The 16999-nt window shown below is 46.2% G+C and overlaps 1 protein-coding gene across 1 annotated transcript in view; it reads left to right on the top strand.

Moving 5' to 3' along the window:
• The first annotated feature begins 1091 nt into the window (after window positions 1-1091).
• LOC105466817 (SHC binding and spindle associated 1) overlaps window positions 1092-16999 on the top strand; it is a 50674-nt gene continuing 34766 nt past the window's right edge. The window contains exons 1-4 of the mRNA XM_071084492.1: window positions 1092-1223; window positions 12812-12979; window positions 13440-13555; window positions 15050-15258. Of these exons, the coding sequence (XP_070940593.1) occupies window positions 1121-1223; window positions 12812-12979; window positions 13440-13555; window positions 15050-15258 (596 nt within the window). The 5' untranslated portion in view covers window positions 1092-1120. The remainder of the gene's footprint in view (window positions 1224-12811; window positions 12980-13439; window positions 13556-15049; window positions 15259-16999) is intronic.

The raw sequence follows: 16999 nt of genomic DNA, 5'->3' as shown, positions 1-16999 counted from the left end.
CAGTGAGCAAATAAATGTAAGGTTAGATTCTGCACACAACAGTCAAAGAAATCTTGCTTCCCGGAAAAGTTAGCCCAATTAAGTGCAGGTTTCCACAGTCACCCCTCCTCGCTCCATTTTATTTCAGCTGTAAGGGATCGGAGAGACTTTAGCCCAAGGTGTTTCTTCAAAGCAATAAGTGGAAATGTTTTCCCGCATTAAGACTGCACAGACTAACTGTCATGACCAGGATCTTGGTACCCCGTGGACGCATCCCACATGGTGTCCTGGTAACCTGAGCTATCTAGGGCTGACCTCATTATTCTAGCAGGGATGGCCTGGCAGAGACATTAAAGGGTTTCTTCATGGAGTCTGGCTGGTTTCATATCCTGGCTTTGCTGGGTTAGATTGGAGAAGCGACTTAACCTCTTAGTGACTCCATTCGCTCATTTATAAAATGGTTATAATAATAGCTTCTGTCTCATAGGATCATTGTGAAGATTAAACAGAACAATCCAGGTAACGCATGCAGGAGGGTGTCTTGCACACAATATGCAGTAAATGTTAGCCATTATGATGGAGATTATAGTTGCCTTTGATTAATCCAAATTAACAAATTTACTTACTAAATTTAATTTGACATTGTTTGAAAATATGCGCGCGCTCTCTCTCTCCCTGTGTGTGTATTGAAAGACAGAGAGAGACTGGTGTTCGGTGGTGAAAAGTTTTGGGCCCACGTAGACCAGCATCCTTTTCAGTTGAAGTTGTGCTTTTGGGAGGTGAAATAACTTGCCCAAGGCAGTACCACTAGGAATAACCCAGATAAGTTTAAATAGTATGTTTTTTGACTCTCAACCCAGTGACTTTTCCACTATATCTCATTTCCAGGCATTGCTCGTTCGTTTTTTCGGAAAATCATTCCAAATTATGTCCCAGTTCGACTTTCTTCAACTTCATCCCAGAAAAGCAAAGGCCGGGCACTTGAACAAGAACAGCTGTCAGCCTGGGGCGCCGCCGCGGAGTTGGTGGGGGCTGGAGCGGGGCCGGACTCTAATTGGTCCACGGCCTCGGCCCGACTATCAAATCAGCAGAGCCTGCGTCATCACGTCATTGCCTGGGCGACCGTCCGCAGAAATTTGAAATGGCTGACGGATCGCTGACTGGCGGCGGTCTGGAGGTGGCGGCCATGGCGCCGGAGCGCACGGGCTGGGCGGCAGAGCAGGAGCCGGCGTCTCTGGAGAAAGGTGAGCTCTCCATGCCCGGCCCGAGGTGCCGCCTCTGAGCGGAGGCCTGGGGCGTCGGGACCCTCGGAGGGCGCCTGGGTCGCGGGCCTTCCGGACCAGTCTGTCCAGGGCGGCGGGAACGGCGGTGCGCGGCCGGGACCCAGTGACCGGACGTCAAAGTCGGGCGGTGCCGTGGGGGTGAGGGACTCCCTCTCTACCCTCTCCCCATCTCCCCCTGTCTTTGCACTCTCTGGCCTCAGCCCGCCCCGAGATTGGAGGGAGCTGGATTGGTCTAGGAATTCCCAATCCAGATGGGTTTTGCGGAAACTGTGCATTTACCGTTGCTCAAGAGGTCATCTTTTTCATCTGCATCTCAAAGGAGATCACGAACCACACTTCCCTTTTCCGAAGAAGAGGAAAGCTTGAACCCTTGGCCTACATGGCTGTCCTGTCCACGGAGGGTAGTGACGTGTCCAAAGTGAGGAGCGCCAACTTGGGCCAGAGTCCAGAAATAGAGCCGGGGTCTCCTAGTTCTCTGCCCTTTCTTCCTCCTCATAGAGTTTCGTTACTATTTTTTTTTTCTGGTATTTTAAGCTGGTTCACGTTTTTACGTTAACACTTTCCGTTGTATTGTGTAGCAGAGTCCCAACAAAGTGAGAAAACAGAAGTGTGACAATTCCACTGCTAACCCACCTCTCCAAGTGGCAAAAGTCACTTGGCTTCAGTTTTCCTTTCTGGAAGACTAAGCCAATGGTTGTACTTGTGGTGAAGATGAAGTGAAATAAAGTTTTTAAAGTGGTTGCAAAAATAAATACTGCATGACATGTCTTATATGGGGAATCTAAAAAAGAGGAAGTTTCAGAAAGAGAGTAGAGTGGTAGTTGCCAGTGGGTGGGGGAATGGGGAGATGCCGGTCAAAGGGTCCAAAGTTTCAGTTATGCAGCATGAATAGTTCTGGGGATCTGATGTACATACAGCATGGTGACTATAGTTAATAATACTGTATTATTATTACAGTATTAATAGACAATGACGTGATGATGCAGTGACGACGCAAATTTTGTACTTGAAATTTGCTAACAGAGTAGATATAAGTGTTCACACCACACACACACAAAAGGTAATTATGCGAGGTGATGGAAATATTGATTCACTTTACTGTGGTAATCATAATGTAAAGGTATATCAAAACATCATGTTACACACTTTATTTTTTATTTTATTTTTTTGAGGCAGAGTCTCACTCTGTTGCCCAGGCTGGAGTGCAGTGGCACACAATCTCAGCTCACTGCAACCTCCGCCTCTCGGGTTCAAGTGGTTCTCCTGCCTCAACCTCCCAAGTAGCTGGGATTACAGGCACCCGCCACCACACGTGGCTAATTTTTTTTTTTTTTTTTTGAGACGGAGTCTCGCTCTGTCACCCAGGCTGGAGTGCAGTGGCTGGATCTCAGCTCACTGCAAGCTCCGCCTCCGGGTTTACACCATTCTCCTGCCTCAGCCTCCCCAGTAGCTGGGACTACAGGCGCCTACCACCTCGCCAGGCTAGTTTTTTGTATTTTTAGTAGAGACAGGGTTTCACTGTGTTAGCCAGGATGGTCTCGAGTTCCTGACCTCGTGATCCTCCCGCCTCGGTCTCCCAAAGTGCTGGGATTACAGGCTTGAGCCACCGCGCCCGGCCCAATTTTTGTATTTTTAGTAGGGACGGGGTTTCACCATGTTTCACCATGTTGGCCAGGCTGGTCTAGAGCTCCTGACCTCAGGTGATCCGCCCACCTCGGCCTTCCAAAGTGCTGGGATTACAGGTGTGAGCCACCGCGCCTGGCCATCATGTTATACACTTTATTTTTTATTTTTTTAATTTATTTTTATTTTTATTTTTGTTATACACTTTAAATACATATAACTTCTTTATGTTAATTATACCTCCATAAAGCTATAAAGAATGGTGCTGGAAAAAAAAGAATGGTGCTAAAGTACTACTGTTTCTTTAGTAAACATACATTATATAATAGGCACTGTTGTAAATTATTAACAAATAATTAATCTTCTTAATTGAAGTAGGTGTACTATTTTTATCTTTCCTTTATAGACGAGGAAGCTGAGGCACAGAGTGATTGTCACATAACCAGTAAGGTACTGATGCCTTCTAAGGCTCATGTGCATCAGTGTTTGTGAGCAGTAGACCCTTCAGTACACTTTGGTCATCTGTGGGTCAAATACTTCTGGTGGCCTGAACAGGGACAAAGAAATGGAAGGAAGGAGGAAAGGGAAGGAGAAAATCAAGGGGGAGGGAGAAAAAAGGTATCTGCTAACAGCTCAGTTACCTTCCCTGAAACCACCTCTGGAAACTACTCTACATTCTAAATGCTACCCTTTTTAGCATTGCTTATTTAGTAGTTGTTTCATTTATTAAAAACATCTTATTACACAGAATTAGATATGCCACTGGCTGAATCATACCTTATGAAACATTATATACAGCCCAAACCTAATGTGATTTGCATTTTCCAATCTTTTCCTTAGACAGAGTCATTGAAATCAGTGAGGAGGAACCTAATAATCTTACTGAAGTAAACCTTATGGATTATTAAGACTCTCTCATCCCTGTTTATTGAGGGGTGATTGACAGACTGATATTGTAGGAAATAAAGGGAGGGTTTAACCCATCTGAGAGGAAGTCAGCTCCCTTTCTTAAAGGAGCTTTATGGAATTGTTTTGGAAATAACTAACTAAGATACTTGATTATTGTAACTTGCTAACTGCAGTATAAATCACAGGCTGTATGCTTTGCTGTAGTCCCAGAGACTCAGGAGGCTGAGGCAGGAGGGTAGCTTGAGCCCAGGAGTCTGAGGTTGTGGTGAGCTATGATTGCACCACTGCACTCCAGCCTACGTGACAGAGTGAGACCGTTTCTAAAACAAAAACAAAAACAAACAGCCTTCTGCTTCCCCATGTTATGCCCAGACCGTTTATTCCCCGAAGAAGACCACCAGAGTCCAGAGTCAAAGCTAAGCAGCAAGGATCTTTATTACAGGTTCGAACCTGGAGCTCTCACTTGCTCGTGAAACGAGACGGGCAGGAGAGCTCCCCCACTGAGCTCCGAACAATGTTATATAGTCTAAGGAAAGTAGGCATAGAATCATTATACAAATTAGAGGTATGATTGGCTGGAGTTTGAACAAAGCGATTTGGCAAACTATGATTGGTTCCCGCCATTTCTGATATTTCAGTACAACCCTTGAGGCGGAAGAGCAGTTTTACACAAAGGCAGTTAATTATATTGCGTCAGGTTGCACAACCAGTTTATGGCTCTCTTGCTTAAACACACCTTGTGACCTGGCTATCTTACTTAAACATTCCTTGTGACCTGGCCTCAGAAAGAAAAACATGTACTTACAGAACTTAACGAAACCTCTGGTACGTGCAGAGATTAGAAAGCAGAACAAAGAGTTTAGCAACATTGGGGGGGGGGAAGGGAGGGTACGCATTTTTGTATCTTTGTGTCCTTTCAATTCCCCCTCTCATAAGTAACTGGACATCCAATCTTGGATTTTCGGAGTTTTACAGTGCAACCTCACTTTCTGGGTGCAGGAGAGGCTGGTGATGGCTGCGGAGGACCATGAGTTGGATCGTATCAAATCTCTCTCTGACAAATTGTAAAATCTTATTTATTACACAGGGGCCTATGGTAAATAGAAGTAATAAGGACATCAAGGGGCCTAAAAGGGGGGCCAGAAGGGAAAACATTGAAGAGTTCCACCAATTGTTAGCAGCTGTAGCGAATTGCTGCTTTTTCATTTCTAAGCTTAGTTTATGTAGACGTTGGACTCTCTCTTCAACTAATCCTGACTCATTAATATAGAAACAGCATTCCTCTTTGAGAAACATGCAGGTTCCCCCTTTTTCTGCGGTGAGCAGATCTAGGGCTCTTCTATTCTGTAAAGTTACCTGGGCCAGGGAAGTGAGTTGCCTCTGGAGAGATGCAAGTGACCCGGCTGATGCTTCCATAGCCAGGGAAAACTGTTGAAGTAACTTATCGTTTTCTATCATGGACTGTTGTAACGCCCCTCCTGCTAGCCCCGCCGCAACGACAGAGGTGGTTAAGGATATTCCGGCAATTAGCGGTAGAAAAACTGCCCGTCTATGTCGCGTAGTTTCAGTTGGGGCAGTCCCTGCCCAGCCTATAAACTCTGCCGGGGTCAGCAGAGTCAGTCGGGGAACTAGTGTAACGGGGATACACAGCTGCCCATCAGAGATGCTTTTGGACAGAGTTTTTAGCAGGGTCATGTTACACCAGAAGAATACACCAGGGGGAGCACGTATGGCGCTATTAGGGTATGTAGCCGTCTGGTTGCAGAGGCTGCTACTGAATGCTGAATAACAGTAGGGGTATTTTTCCTGGTAAGGGTCACGATACAGGGCTACATCGGGTATTGCAACTGTTGATAAATTAGAGTCTGGTATATAGTTTGTGGGGGGGGGGTGAGGATAGGGGAACAGCGGTTAATGGCGGTCTTCCTAGGGTGGCACACATAAAGCAAGAGGACAGGTCGCCTAAGCCAGTAAGGTTGATGACTGCTAGCCCTTCCTGTAGTAAGGTCAGCCAAGAGAAGGGCTGCAAGTCCTGTGATAACTTGGTTTCTTGTCTGTGGATCTGTGTATGGATTAAGGGTTGAATCTGGACTAGACTTTGCCACAAATATAAGTGGCTACTGGGCCAGGTACTAGTTGATGAATAGTATACCCCTCCATGTTGCGGGGTTGTCCACCGAAAGTCCCACGGGTCTCTAATTATCCAGGTATAGGTGACTGGGGACTCAGTTTGGTAAAAATACCACCCTTGTTGTTCTGTCCAGTATCGGACAGAGTGCATCTTACAGTAGCTGTATGGGCAACCTGCACTCTGGTGCCACCAATAATTTTTACAATTATATTCAGTCTGATCATATTGAAAATAGATCATGGGTATTGCTGGTTGGGCAATCTGGAACTTAGTGAAATTGAGGTAAACTATAGTATTACACCCGGAGGGGGGGCAGTCTGCGCTAGCTAGCAGTTTACCCGCTTGGGGGGTTTCCCTGGGGTGAGTTTAGTTCTCATAGAGCCAGAACCTCCAGACATAGGGATTAGACGGCACAGCAGTGAGGAGAGTCAGATGCATAAGGCATAAAAGCATAGGTAAGCTAGACATGGTTACGGCTATGGGGATGACGGCGCAGGGTTAGCTTTAAGGGATTGTTCTTAGCTTTGTCTACAGTCCATGTAACCGGTGCTCCAGACGGCACGAGAAGGTCGGATGCTGGGTCCACTGGTTTGACGTGTGTGTAGTGGATCCACGAAGCGATGCCTTCTACCTTGAGAGCGGTGGGAGTAGTCAGGAGTACTTGCAGTGGTCCTTTCCACCTGGGTTGAAGAGTTTCCTGCCGGTGGCGCTTGACTAGGACCCAGTCTCCCGGCTGGAACGGATGAGGCATCGGCGGAGGTCCTGCCTCGTACAGTTCTCGTAGTCTGGGCCAAATTTCCTGGTGAATTTTCTGTAAGGCTTGTAAGGAGAACAAGAGCTCAGAGACGTTTTCAGTTTCAGGTTTGAGTATGTCATCTTTTAGACTGGGGACCAGGGGTGGGGGTCTGCCATACATGATTTCATATGGTGTGAGGCCCAGTCTGTAAGGGGTATTTCGGGCCCGGAACAGAGCGTAGGGGAGAAGTACTACCCAATTAGCGCCAGTCTCCATGGTCAATTTAGTTAAGGTCTCCTTTAGAGTCCGATTCATCCTTTCTACCTGTCCTGAGCTTTGGGGCCTATAAGCACAATGTAATTTCCAATTTGCCCCAAGAATGCAAGCCAAATCCTGACTTACCTTAGCAATGAAGGCTGGTCCATTGTCTGACCATATTTGGACGGGAAAGCCATACCTGGGGAGGATTTCTTCCAAAATTTTCTTTGCTACAACCTGAGCAGTTTCTCTCTTAGTTGGGAACGCTTCTGTCCATCCTGAAAAAGTATCTACAAAGACAAGTAAGTACTGATACCCATATTTTCCAGGCTTTATCTCAGTAAAGTCTATTTCCCAATAGACACCAGGCCTAGTTCCTCTACACCTGATTCCTGTGGCGGTCTGGGTTTGGGGGCAAGCGTTGTTCAGTTGGCAGGCTTTGCAATTTGTTGTGTCATCGCTGGCCAGTTCAGCTATGCGTCTGATTCTGAACTTGGCGTGCCTGATTAAGTCTATCATTCGCCGGGCACCCAGGTGGGTTGTCCGGTGGATATGTTCCAACACCTGCCGTCCTAATTTTTCTGGTAGGATGGTTTGGTCATTTATATCAGTCCACCACCCATTTTGAACCTGTTTTAGGGGAAGCGTGTCCATCCATTCACGATCCTGTTCAGTATAGTCGGGAAAACATGGCAAATTTTGCAGGCCAGGATCAGGGAGCTGGAGCGCGAGGAGCTGACTGGGAGTTTTTGCTATGCTCTTTGCGGTTTGGTCGGCTAAGAAGTTGCCTCGAGCAATTGGCGTAGTTGGTTTCTGATGCCCAGGGCAATGTACAATAGCCAATTTCTTTGGTTTCCACAAAGCAGTTAATAGAGCTAGGATCTCTTGCTTGTTTTTTATTTCTTTGCCTTTAGCTGTTAATAGTCCCCTCTCTCTGTAGATGGCCCCATGTATGTGCGCAGTAGCGAAAGCATAGCGGCTATCCGTGTATACTGTTAGTTTTTTCTCTGCCCCTAGGGTGAGGGCCTGTGTGAGTGCTATCAGCTCGGCTCTTTGGGCCGATGTCCCTGGAGGCAAGGGTTCTGCCCAGATTACCTCAGTCTCTGACGTTACAGCCGCTCCTGCATACCGCTGGCCTTGGTGGACGTAGCTGCTGCCATCAGTGAACCAGATGAGTTCTGTGTCGGGGAGCGGACGATCTTGCAGGTCCTCCCGCACCCCATGCACCTGAGCCAGTATCTCAGTGCACTCATGGGACGGGGCGTCCAAGTCTGGATTTGGCAGCAGTGAAGCAGGGTTTAAAGAGGTTGGGGGCAGAAAAGTTATTCTGAGGGGGTTTAACAGCAGTCCTTGATAGTGGGTGAGCCGGGCGTTACTCATCCATCAGTCCAGCGGCTGCCGGAGGACGCCTTCAATGGCATGCGGGGTTATAACGCGCAACTCTTGCCCCATGATAAGTTTATCAGCGTCTCGGACCATTAGGGCGGTCGCCGCGATTATCCGGAGGCAGGGTGGCCAGCCAGCAGCCACTGAATCTAATTTTTTTGACAAATAGGCAACTGGCCTCTGCCAGGGGCCTAGGTACTGTGTTAACACGGCTTTTGCAACACCCTTACTTTCATCCACGTATAAGTGGAAGGGCTTGGAGACATCAGGGAGCCCCAGCGCGGGGGCTGATAACAAGGCAGTTTTGATTTGCTGAAAGGCCAGCTCAGCCTCCTCCGTCCAATTGAAGGGCTGCCGTTCCTTTGTTGCCTGGTATAGGGGCTTGGCTAACTCAGCAAATCCGGGTATCCATAACCTACAGAACCCTGCCGACCCCAGGAATTCTCTCACTTGCCGTGTTGACTGGGGTCTAGGGATGCGTAGGACTGTTTCCTTTCGGGCTTTGGTTAGCCAGCGTTGCCCCCCTTTTAATAGGTACCCCAGATAAGTTACCTCCGACTTGCAGATCTGAGCCTTTGTTGCTGAGGCTCGGTAGCCTAGCTCCCCCAGAGTCTTCAGGAGGTCCTCAGTCCCTTGAACACAAGTTTCCGGGGACCTGGCCGCTATTAAGAGATCATCAACATGTTGCAAAAGAGTTATTTCAGGGTGTTGCCGCCGGTACTCACCCAGATCTTCATGAAGGGCTTCATCGAACAGGGTTGGCGAGTTCTTGAACCCTTGTGGCAGTCTGGTCCATGTTAGCTGACCATTGATGCCCCTCTCAGGATCCGTCCATTGAAATGCAAAGAGTTCTTGACTTTGGGAGCCAGAGGAAGGCTGAAGAAAGCGTCTTTTAGATCAAGAACGGTATACCACTGTTTTTCGGGATGTAAGGCACTCAGAAGGGTGTATGGATTGGGCACAGTGGGATGTATGTCCATGACCCTTTTATTAACTTCTCTTAAATCCTGTACTGGCCTGTAGTCCGTACTTTTGGGTTTACGAACAGGTAACAGTGGAGTATTCCAGGATGAGTGGCAAGCCCGTAGAACTCCCTGGTCTAGGAGTCGGCGGATATGGGGCGTAATTCCTTCTCTTGCCTCCAGGGGCATAGGATATTGCCGAACCCGAACCGGGTCCGTCCCTGGCTTAACTTCCACAAATATGGCAGGTCGATGTTTAGCTAGCCCCAAGCCCCCAGTTTCTGCCCACGCTTCAGGGAAATGCTGGAGCCAAGAGTCAATTTCCTGATCGGGGGGCTTTTGCTCTTGATGGAGTCGGTACTCATCTTCTAAGGTGACAGTCAGGATAGATATTGGCCTGTTTTGGGAATCAGTTATCTTGGGCCCTTCTGGCTCAAAGTGGATTTGGGCCCCCATCTTTGTCAGCAAGTCCCTCCCTAGTAGAGGGCAGGGGCTCTCTGGGATGACTAGGAAGGAATGGGAGACTTTTCCCGTTCCTAAGTCTACAGTCCTCTGGGTTGTCCAGGGGTATTTTTTGATGCCTGTGGCCCCGTGCACCCAGGATGTTTTCTTAGATATTTTTCCAATTGGTTTGGTTAGGACTGAGCGTTCCGCCCCAGTATCGACCAAGAAGCGAACTGGGGACCCCTCCACTTGCAAAGTTACCCTGGGTTCGGGGAGGGGGTCCAAACCCCGTCCTCCCTAGTCAGAGTCCTGGGTAACGAGTATGGAGGTAGAGTTAGCTGGTCTCCGATTCTTTGGGCAGTCTTTAATCCAGTGACCACGTTCCTTGCAATAAGCACACTGATCCTTTTCTAATCCTTGCCTGGAGACTTGCTTTTTCTGCTTTCTGCTTTGGCCATTCCCTGCCTGGGGGAAAGCTGCTACTAAGACTTTGGTCATTTCTTTGGTTGCCTTGAACTGTTTTTCTTCTGGAGTATCCCTATTATTATAAACTCGCTGGGCCATCTGAAGGAGGTCCTGAATCTGCTTTCCCTCTAAACCTTCTAATTTCTGGAGTTTTATTTTAATATCTGGTGTTGCCTGGTTTACAAAGGACATTACTACCGCTGCCTGATTTTCCGGTGCTTCCGGGTCCATAGGGGTAAACTGTCTGAAGGCTTCCATTAATCTCTCTAAATACACAGCGGGGCTTTCTGTCTTACCTTGTAACACAGAATATACTTTAGCCAAATTGGTGGGCTTGCGAGCTGCAGCCCGGAGACCCGCCATTAGAGTCTGGCGATAAATGAGCAGTCGTCCCCTACCTTCTGCCGTGTTGTAGTCCCATCTGGGCTGGGTCAAAGGAAAAGCCGCGTTAATGAGGTCAGGATTTGCAGTTGGCTGGCCGTCATCTCCTGGAACCAGCTTTCTGGCCTCAACTTGGATTCTTTCCCGCTCCTCCGTTGTGAACAGGATTCGGAGGAGCTGTTGACAGTCATCCCAGGTCGGCTGGTGAGTAAACATGACACTGTCTAACAACGAGGTTAGATCTTTGGGATTATCTGAGAACCGAGCATTTTGGGACTTCCAATTGTATAAATCACTGGTGGAAAAAGGCCAATACATGAGACGGGAGAGCCCGGTATCATCGAGCGATCCTATTTCTCTGAGAGGCAGGGCTACAGTGGAGTCAGGGAGTCAGGAAGCTTGGTCCCGCTGTATGCGGCCTCGTGTTCGGCCGGCCGGCCCCCCCAGGTTACTTTCGCTCTCGGCTGCTTCCGCTTCTCGGTTTCCCTCTATGGAAGCACCACCCTGGGGGACTGGGTCCTGCGGGATAAGGTGCGGATATGGTGGGGGAAATGTGGGTTCTAACGTTAGGGGGTCCTGGCTGTCCAGCAGCACAGGGGCCGAGGGAGCAGAGGGAGTCCTTTGTCTTGTAGGTCGCGTTACTAGGACCTTGCAAGGCTCAAGGATGAATGGAGTTATCTAGGGCGGTGGGTCTTCCACAAGATTTTGCCACACTAGAATATAAGGAATTTGATCAGGATGTCCTGACTGCCCTGGCAGGAAAATCTTAGTTTTTACCTTAGTAATAATAGAGAGACAGAAAGTTCCTTCGGAGGGCCACCCTACGCCGAAAGAGGGCCATTCCGAATGGCAGAAAGTAACTAGCTTTCCTTTCTTTAGCTCTACGCTTAAGTTATGCCCCCGAGCCTTCACATCCTTAAAATTGGTAACAAGGAGTGAGAGCGGCGTGCTCTGGTTGTTGCCCATCTTTGGACTGCTCCTACAAAGAGAAGGGGGGACGAAAATGAGTGTGAAGCAGAGGGGAGTATCCGACAGGTCCGGTCCTGGAAGGGGAAGAAAAGGTTTTATGTTTCATTTTGGGCTTACACTTAACACTTAACAATAACGGACAGACAGTGATAACGATGAGCATTCGCGAGCGCGTGTCAGACTTCCGACCTGAGTCAGACGGGGCAACCAAGGATGGAGGCCCCCAGATGGGCACTGGGGAACGTCTCCCACCAGTCCCGAGTGGCTGTCTTCTAGCGCGTCCGCCAAGACCGTGCCACTTACAGAACAGACCAATACAGGTTACAGATTACGGATTTCGCGAAATTTCAGGGAGACAGACAGAGACAAAGACAGAGACAGTGACAAAGCCGGCTTACCTACAGATTAAGATCCGTTGACTTGGGGGTCTGGTGGGCTTGGGGGAAATCCCGGACGAGCCCCCATTTGTTATGCCCAGACCGTTTATTCCCCGAAGAAGACCACCAGAGTCCAGAGTCAAAGCTAAGCAGCAAGGATCTTTATTACAGGTTCGAACCTGGAGCTCTCACTTGCTCGTGAAACGAGACGGGCAGGAGAGCTCCCCCACTGAGCTCCGAACAATGTTATATAGTCTAAGGAAAGTAGGCATAGAATCATTATACAAATTAGAGGTATGATTGGCTGGAGTTTGAACAAAGCGATTTGGCAAACTATGATTGGTTCCCGTCATTTCTGATATTTCAGTACAACCCTTGAGGCGGAAGAGCAGTTTTACACAAAGGCAGTTAATTATATTGCGTCAGGTTGCACAACCAGTTTATGGCTCTCTTGCTTAAACACACCTTGTGACCTGGCTATCTTACTTAAACATTCCTTGTGACCTGGCCTCAGAAAGAAAAACATGTACTTACAGAACTTAACGAAACCTCTGGTACGTGCAGAGATTAGAAAGCAGAACAAAGAGTTTAGCAACATTGGGGGGGGGGGGAAGGGAGGGTACGCATTTTTGTATCTTTGTGTCCTTTCACCCACAAAACCTCACAGAACAACAACAAAAATCTAACTTTGAAAGATCTTAAATTCTTATTGTTTTGAAGTAGAATTTGCATTTTGAAATCTTTTTAAGTTTGGAAAACTAGTTTCTTCTGACAGTGGTAGAGGTAAGTAGACCATTCATATTCAAATTCTTGTTTGTATTTTGTTTGGGATTTCTATGCAAGGATATGAAAATCGAAGCATTCAATAAGACACTGGAGCTTGCTTATTTTTGCTTTTTTTTTTTTAGGTTTGTTCCAAGATGAAGATTCATGCAGTGATTGTAGCTACCGTGATAAACCAGGTTCTAGTTTACAAAGTTTTATGCCTGAAGGAAAAACCTTTTTCCCAGAAATTTTCCAAACAAATCAACTTTTGTTCTATGAGCGATTCAGAGCCTATCAAGATTACATTTTAGGTGAGTAGGTTTTTTGCTTTTTTTTTTTTTTTTGAGATGGAGTTTTGCTCTTGTTGCCCAGACTGGAGTGCAATGGTGTGATGGCTCACCGCAACCTCCGCCTCCCTGGTTCAAGCGATTCTACCTCAGCCGCCCTAGTAGCTGGGATTACAGGCATGAGCCATGACACCCAGATAATTTTGTATTTTTACTAGAGATGGGGTTTCTCCATGTTGGTCTGGCTGGTATTGAACTCCCAACCTCAGGTCATCCACCTGCCTTGGCCTCCCAAAGTGCTGGGATTACAGGCATGAACCACCATGCCCGGCTGGTTTTTTCTGTCTTTTATCTTTTTAGTTTACAAGTAGATTATTTGTTTCAGTCCCTCAGATTGCCAGTTGTTGTTTCTGAGAAAGTGGATTTATTAACTTCCCTCTGCTTTATGTATTCTCAATTCTTCTTGTGTTTAATTTGTTTGTAGCTGACTGCAAGGCCTCTGAGGTACAGGAATTCACAGCTGAGTTCTTGGAGAAGGTCCTTGAGCCATCTGGATGGCGGGCAGTCTGGCACACTAACGTGTTCAAGGTACTGGTTGAGGTAAGGTTAATTTTGTTTTTAAGACCTTTGTCTGTAGCTATAAGCACTTTACTTCAGACTGTTATAGCCTAAGTGCTTATTTTTAATTAAAGTTTATGAGCTGATTCAAATAGCATGTTTTTCACATCTCATTGCCATGTTGCAGGAAGTGTTCTGCAAATTTTAAAGGCAACTGAGGAGTTGTTACCAGGGAATTAAACTGGTATAAATTAATTAAAAGAAGGTATTTGAGATCACTTAAAAAATTAGGCCTAATTATGAAGTTAATGGTTTCAAAAAAGTTTTTAACTTCTTAATTGTAATTCGTTAAGCAGCTCAAACCTAAGAGACATTTTTATTTATTTGTTTTTTTTGAGATGGAGTCTCACTCTGTTGCTTAGGCTGGAGTGCAGTGGCATGATCTTGGCTCACTGCAGCCTCCGCTAAGTGGCATTTTAAAACTAGCCCATTTTTTGCATAGCAAGTTTGTTTATATGTGGTTAATCTCTTGACATTGTGTCCCATTGCAGAATGTAAAAGCAATCTTATTCTTCTGCTGACTAGGCCTTTTACATTATATTTGCATTCTAATTACAGCTTTGAATTTTTCTCAGTGTTTGTTAACTGACCACAAAAAGCCCTAGTAACCTAAAATGTCAAACCAGGGTATGTGAATACAAGTTGTCGCTGCAGCTCCCTTAGAAAATGGCATCACATACTGCAGTGATTATGTACGAGGCAGTGGATTGCAGCTATTGCTTGTGAGTTTTAAAATTTTGGATTATGCTAATATTTTTTGGTTGAAGTTCAGGCCTATTCGTTTGGTTATGATAGGGCGCCCCCTGCCAGTCCGTTCTCTGAAAACAGTCAAAGTCATTGTTTCAAAACAGAAGCATGCCATTTCTCTGCTTAAAACTCCTAATGCATTGTCTTTACCAAGGGCTTAGTATTGGCTTTATGGCTTCTCATTGTATAGAAAACACGTAAAATCCAAGCTCCTTCAGATGTCCTTCATGTCCTTGTCTTGTTGCCTCTCTCTCTCTCACCTCATGTCTTGCTGCTCCACTGCACACCACCCCCTTCCTCCATTTCCTCCCTTTGGCTCCAGCAAGGACTGCCTTCCCGCTCGTTCAGCTGCCAAGCCTGTCTCTGGCACAGGCCTTTTGCGCTTTCCCTGCTCTTCAGATGGCTGCTTCCTTCTCATCCTCCTCAGCTTGGCTCAGAGCTGATTTCCTTGGCCATCTCAGCAGAACCAGATCCCCACCCCTGCTAGTTATTCTCTGTCACCTACTCGTTATCATTGTGTTTATTGATCTCCCTGATTACAGTGTAAGCTCCATGAGGATTACAGTGTAAGCTCCATGAGCCAGCCTGATTTGTTCATCCTTTATGTTATGGGTAAAGGCTCCTCACCCACGTTGTATGCTTTTAAAAAAATCAGATTGTCAGTAGTGTCTTATAGGTATATCTTAATTTTGATTTCCATGTGTTAAGTCTCATTATTTTAAATTTCAGGCCACAGATGTGGACTTTGCAGCCTTGAAGGCAGTGGTGAGGCTTGCTGAACCATACCTCTGTGACTCTCAAGTGAGCACTTTTACCATGGAGTGCATGAAGGAGCTCCTCGATCTGAAGGAACATCGGTTGCCCCTGCAGGAGCTCTGGGTGGTGTTTGATGATTCGGGAGTGTTTGACCAGACAGCCCTTGCAATTGAGCATGTCAGGTAGGAAAAGAAGTTGAGAAAAATAACCTTGTGGCCAGAAACTTTGGATGCAATGAAGTAATTCTGGTCTGTGTTAGACCCAGATTTAAAACTCAACTGTAAACTTGGTCATTGCAGTATTCAAAAATATCCAAAGATAGGATAATCTTTTTTAAATTAAAAAAAATTAATGTCTTAAATCATTTTTTTCTATTTTTAATTTTGAGACAGAGTCTTGCTCTGTTGTCCAGGCTGGGGTGCATTGGCGTGATCTTGGCTCACTGCAACCTCCACCTCCTGGGTTCAAGCGATTCTCCTGCCTCAGCCTTCTGAGTAGCTGGGATTACAGGCATCCACCACCATGCCCGGCTAAATTTTATACTTCTAGTAGAGACGAGGTTTCACTATGTTGGCCAGGTTGGTCTCAAACTCTTGACCTCAGGTGATCCACCTGCCTCTACCTCCCAAAGTGCTGGGATTACAGGTGTGACCCACCATGCACCTGGCCTAAAAACGTTTTAAGTCATTTTATGATAATTTCAAACTAATAGAAAAGCTGACAAAACTAGTATAGTTGACTCTTGAATGATGCGGGGGTTAGGGGTGCCTATCTCGTCTGACCCCTACACAGTCAAATATCTGAGTATAACATTTGAGTAATATATAATGACCATAATGTAAATAATATTGCTTGGTGTTTTGTAGTATAAAAAGTACTTTCCATTTTCTATACCATTAGTAAGTTAGCCTAGTTTTGCTGAGCTTAACTCGAATGCTCTGCACAGAAGCAGAATGTTTCAGGCCCTGCTGCCAACATCTTACGGACAGTTTCTAATTGTATGCAAGAACATTTAACCCTAGATGTTCAGTATTGGGCCAAGCAGAGTGAATCTAATGAACAGGTTTCTGTCTGGAACCCAAATAACTCTCTTCTATTTTTCTCATTAAAAAAAAAAAATCTGTCAATTGAAACATTTGAAGATAAAGAGATAACTGATAAGTTTAGGAAATTAGGAATCAGAGAGCTAATCTCTATGGGCATAGAAGTTGGTAGAAAAATAAGTATCTGGAATGTTATTTAGTAGTATTATTTGCAGAGGAGCCTGGTTAAATGTACACTGCATTTTGAGGGCTGAGATTTGGGTCAGTGCCCAGAGAGGGTCAAATTATGAGGGATTTCATTCGTTCATTGATTCAATAAATATTTGAGTGCCAGGTCCTTAGTCAAGGGTGGAGTATGTCTGGTGCATGAGACACACCATCATCAGGGAGCTGTTAGTCTAAAGGTGGGAGATGAGCCTTGAAGAGATAATCACGCACAGTTGTCTGCGTGATTGGAAATAGCAGTCAGTGCTGTGAAGAATTACAGAGTGTCCTAAGATTAGGTCAAGTTGCAGTTCTAGGGTTATTTCCTGGAATAATGACATTTGAACTTGGGTTAGCTGGGTGAAAGGGGAGGCAGGGGTGGGGAAGGGAACAGATTTAGGAGCTCAGTGTGTTGAAGGAGCTGAAAGGCCAGCATGGCTGGAACACAGACAGTGCTGGGAGAGACCTAGGAAACGAGATTAGAGAGGTTGGCAGGGCCCAGACAGTGTGGGGCTTTGTTAGCTGGCTAGTCATTTTTGTCTTTAAGAGCAGTGGGAAGCCACTGAAGGATTTTTATTCTTGGGCAAATATGACTAGTTTTGTGTTTTGTGTTTTTATTTTTTTGGAAACAGGGTCTTATTCTGTTGCCCAGGCTGGAGTGCAGTGGTGCAGTTAT

Source organism: Macaca nemestrina, chromosome 18 (assembly GCF_043159975.1).
Source record: "Macaca nemestrina isolate mMacNem1 chromosome 18, mMacNem.hap1, whole genome shotgun sequence".
Lineage (NCBI taxonomy): Eukaryota > Metazoa > Chordata > Mammalia > Primates > Cercopithecidae > Macaca > Macaca nemestrina.
Note: the sequence above shows the minus strand (reverse complement) of the source record. Positions and strands in the feature narration are given on the sequence as shown.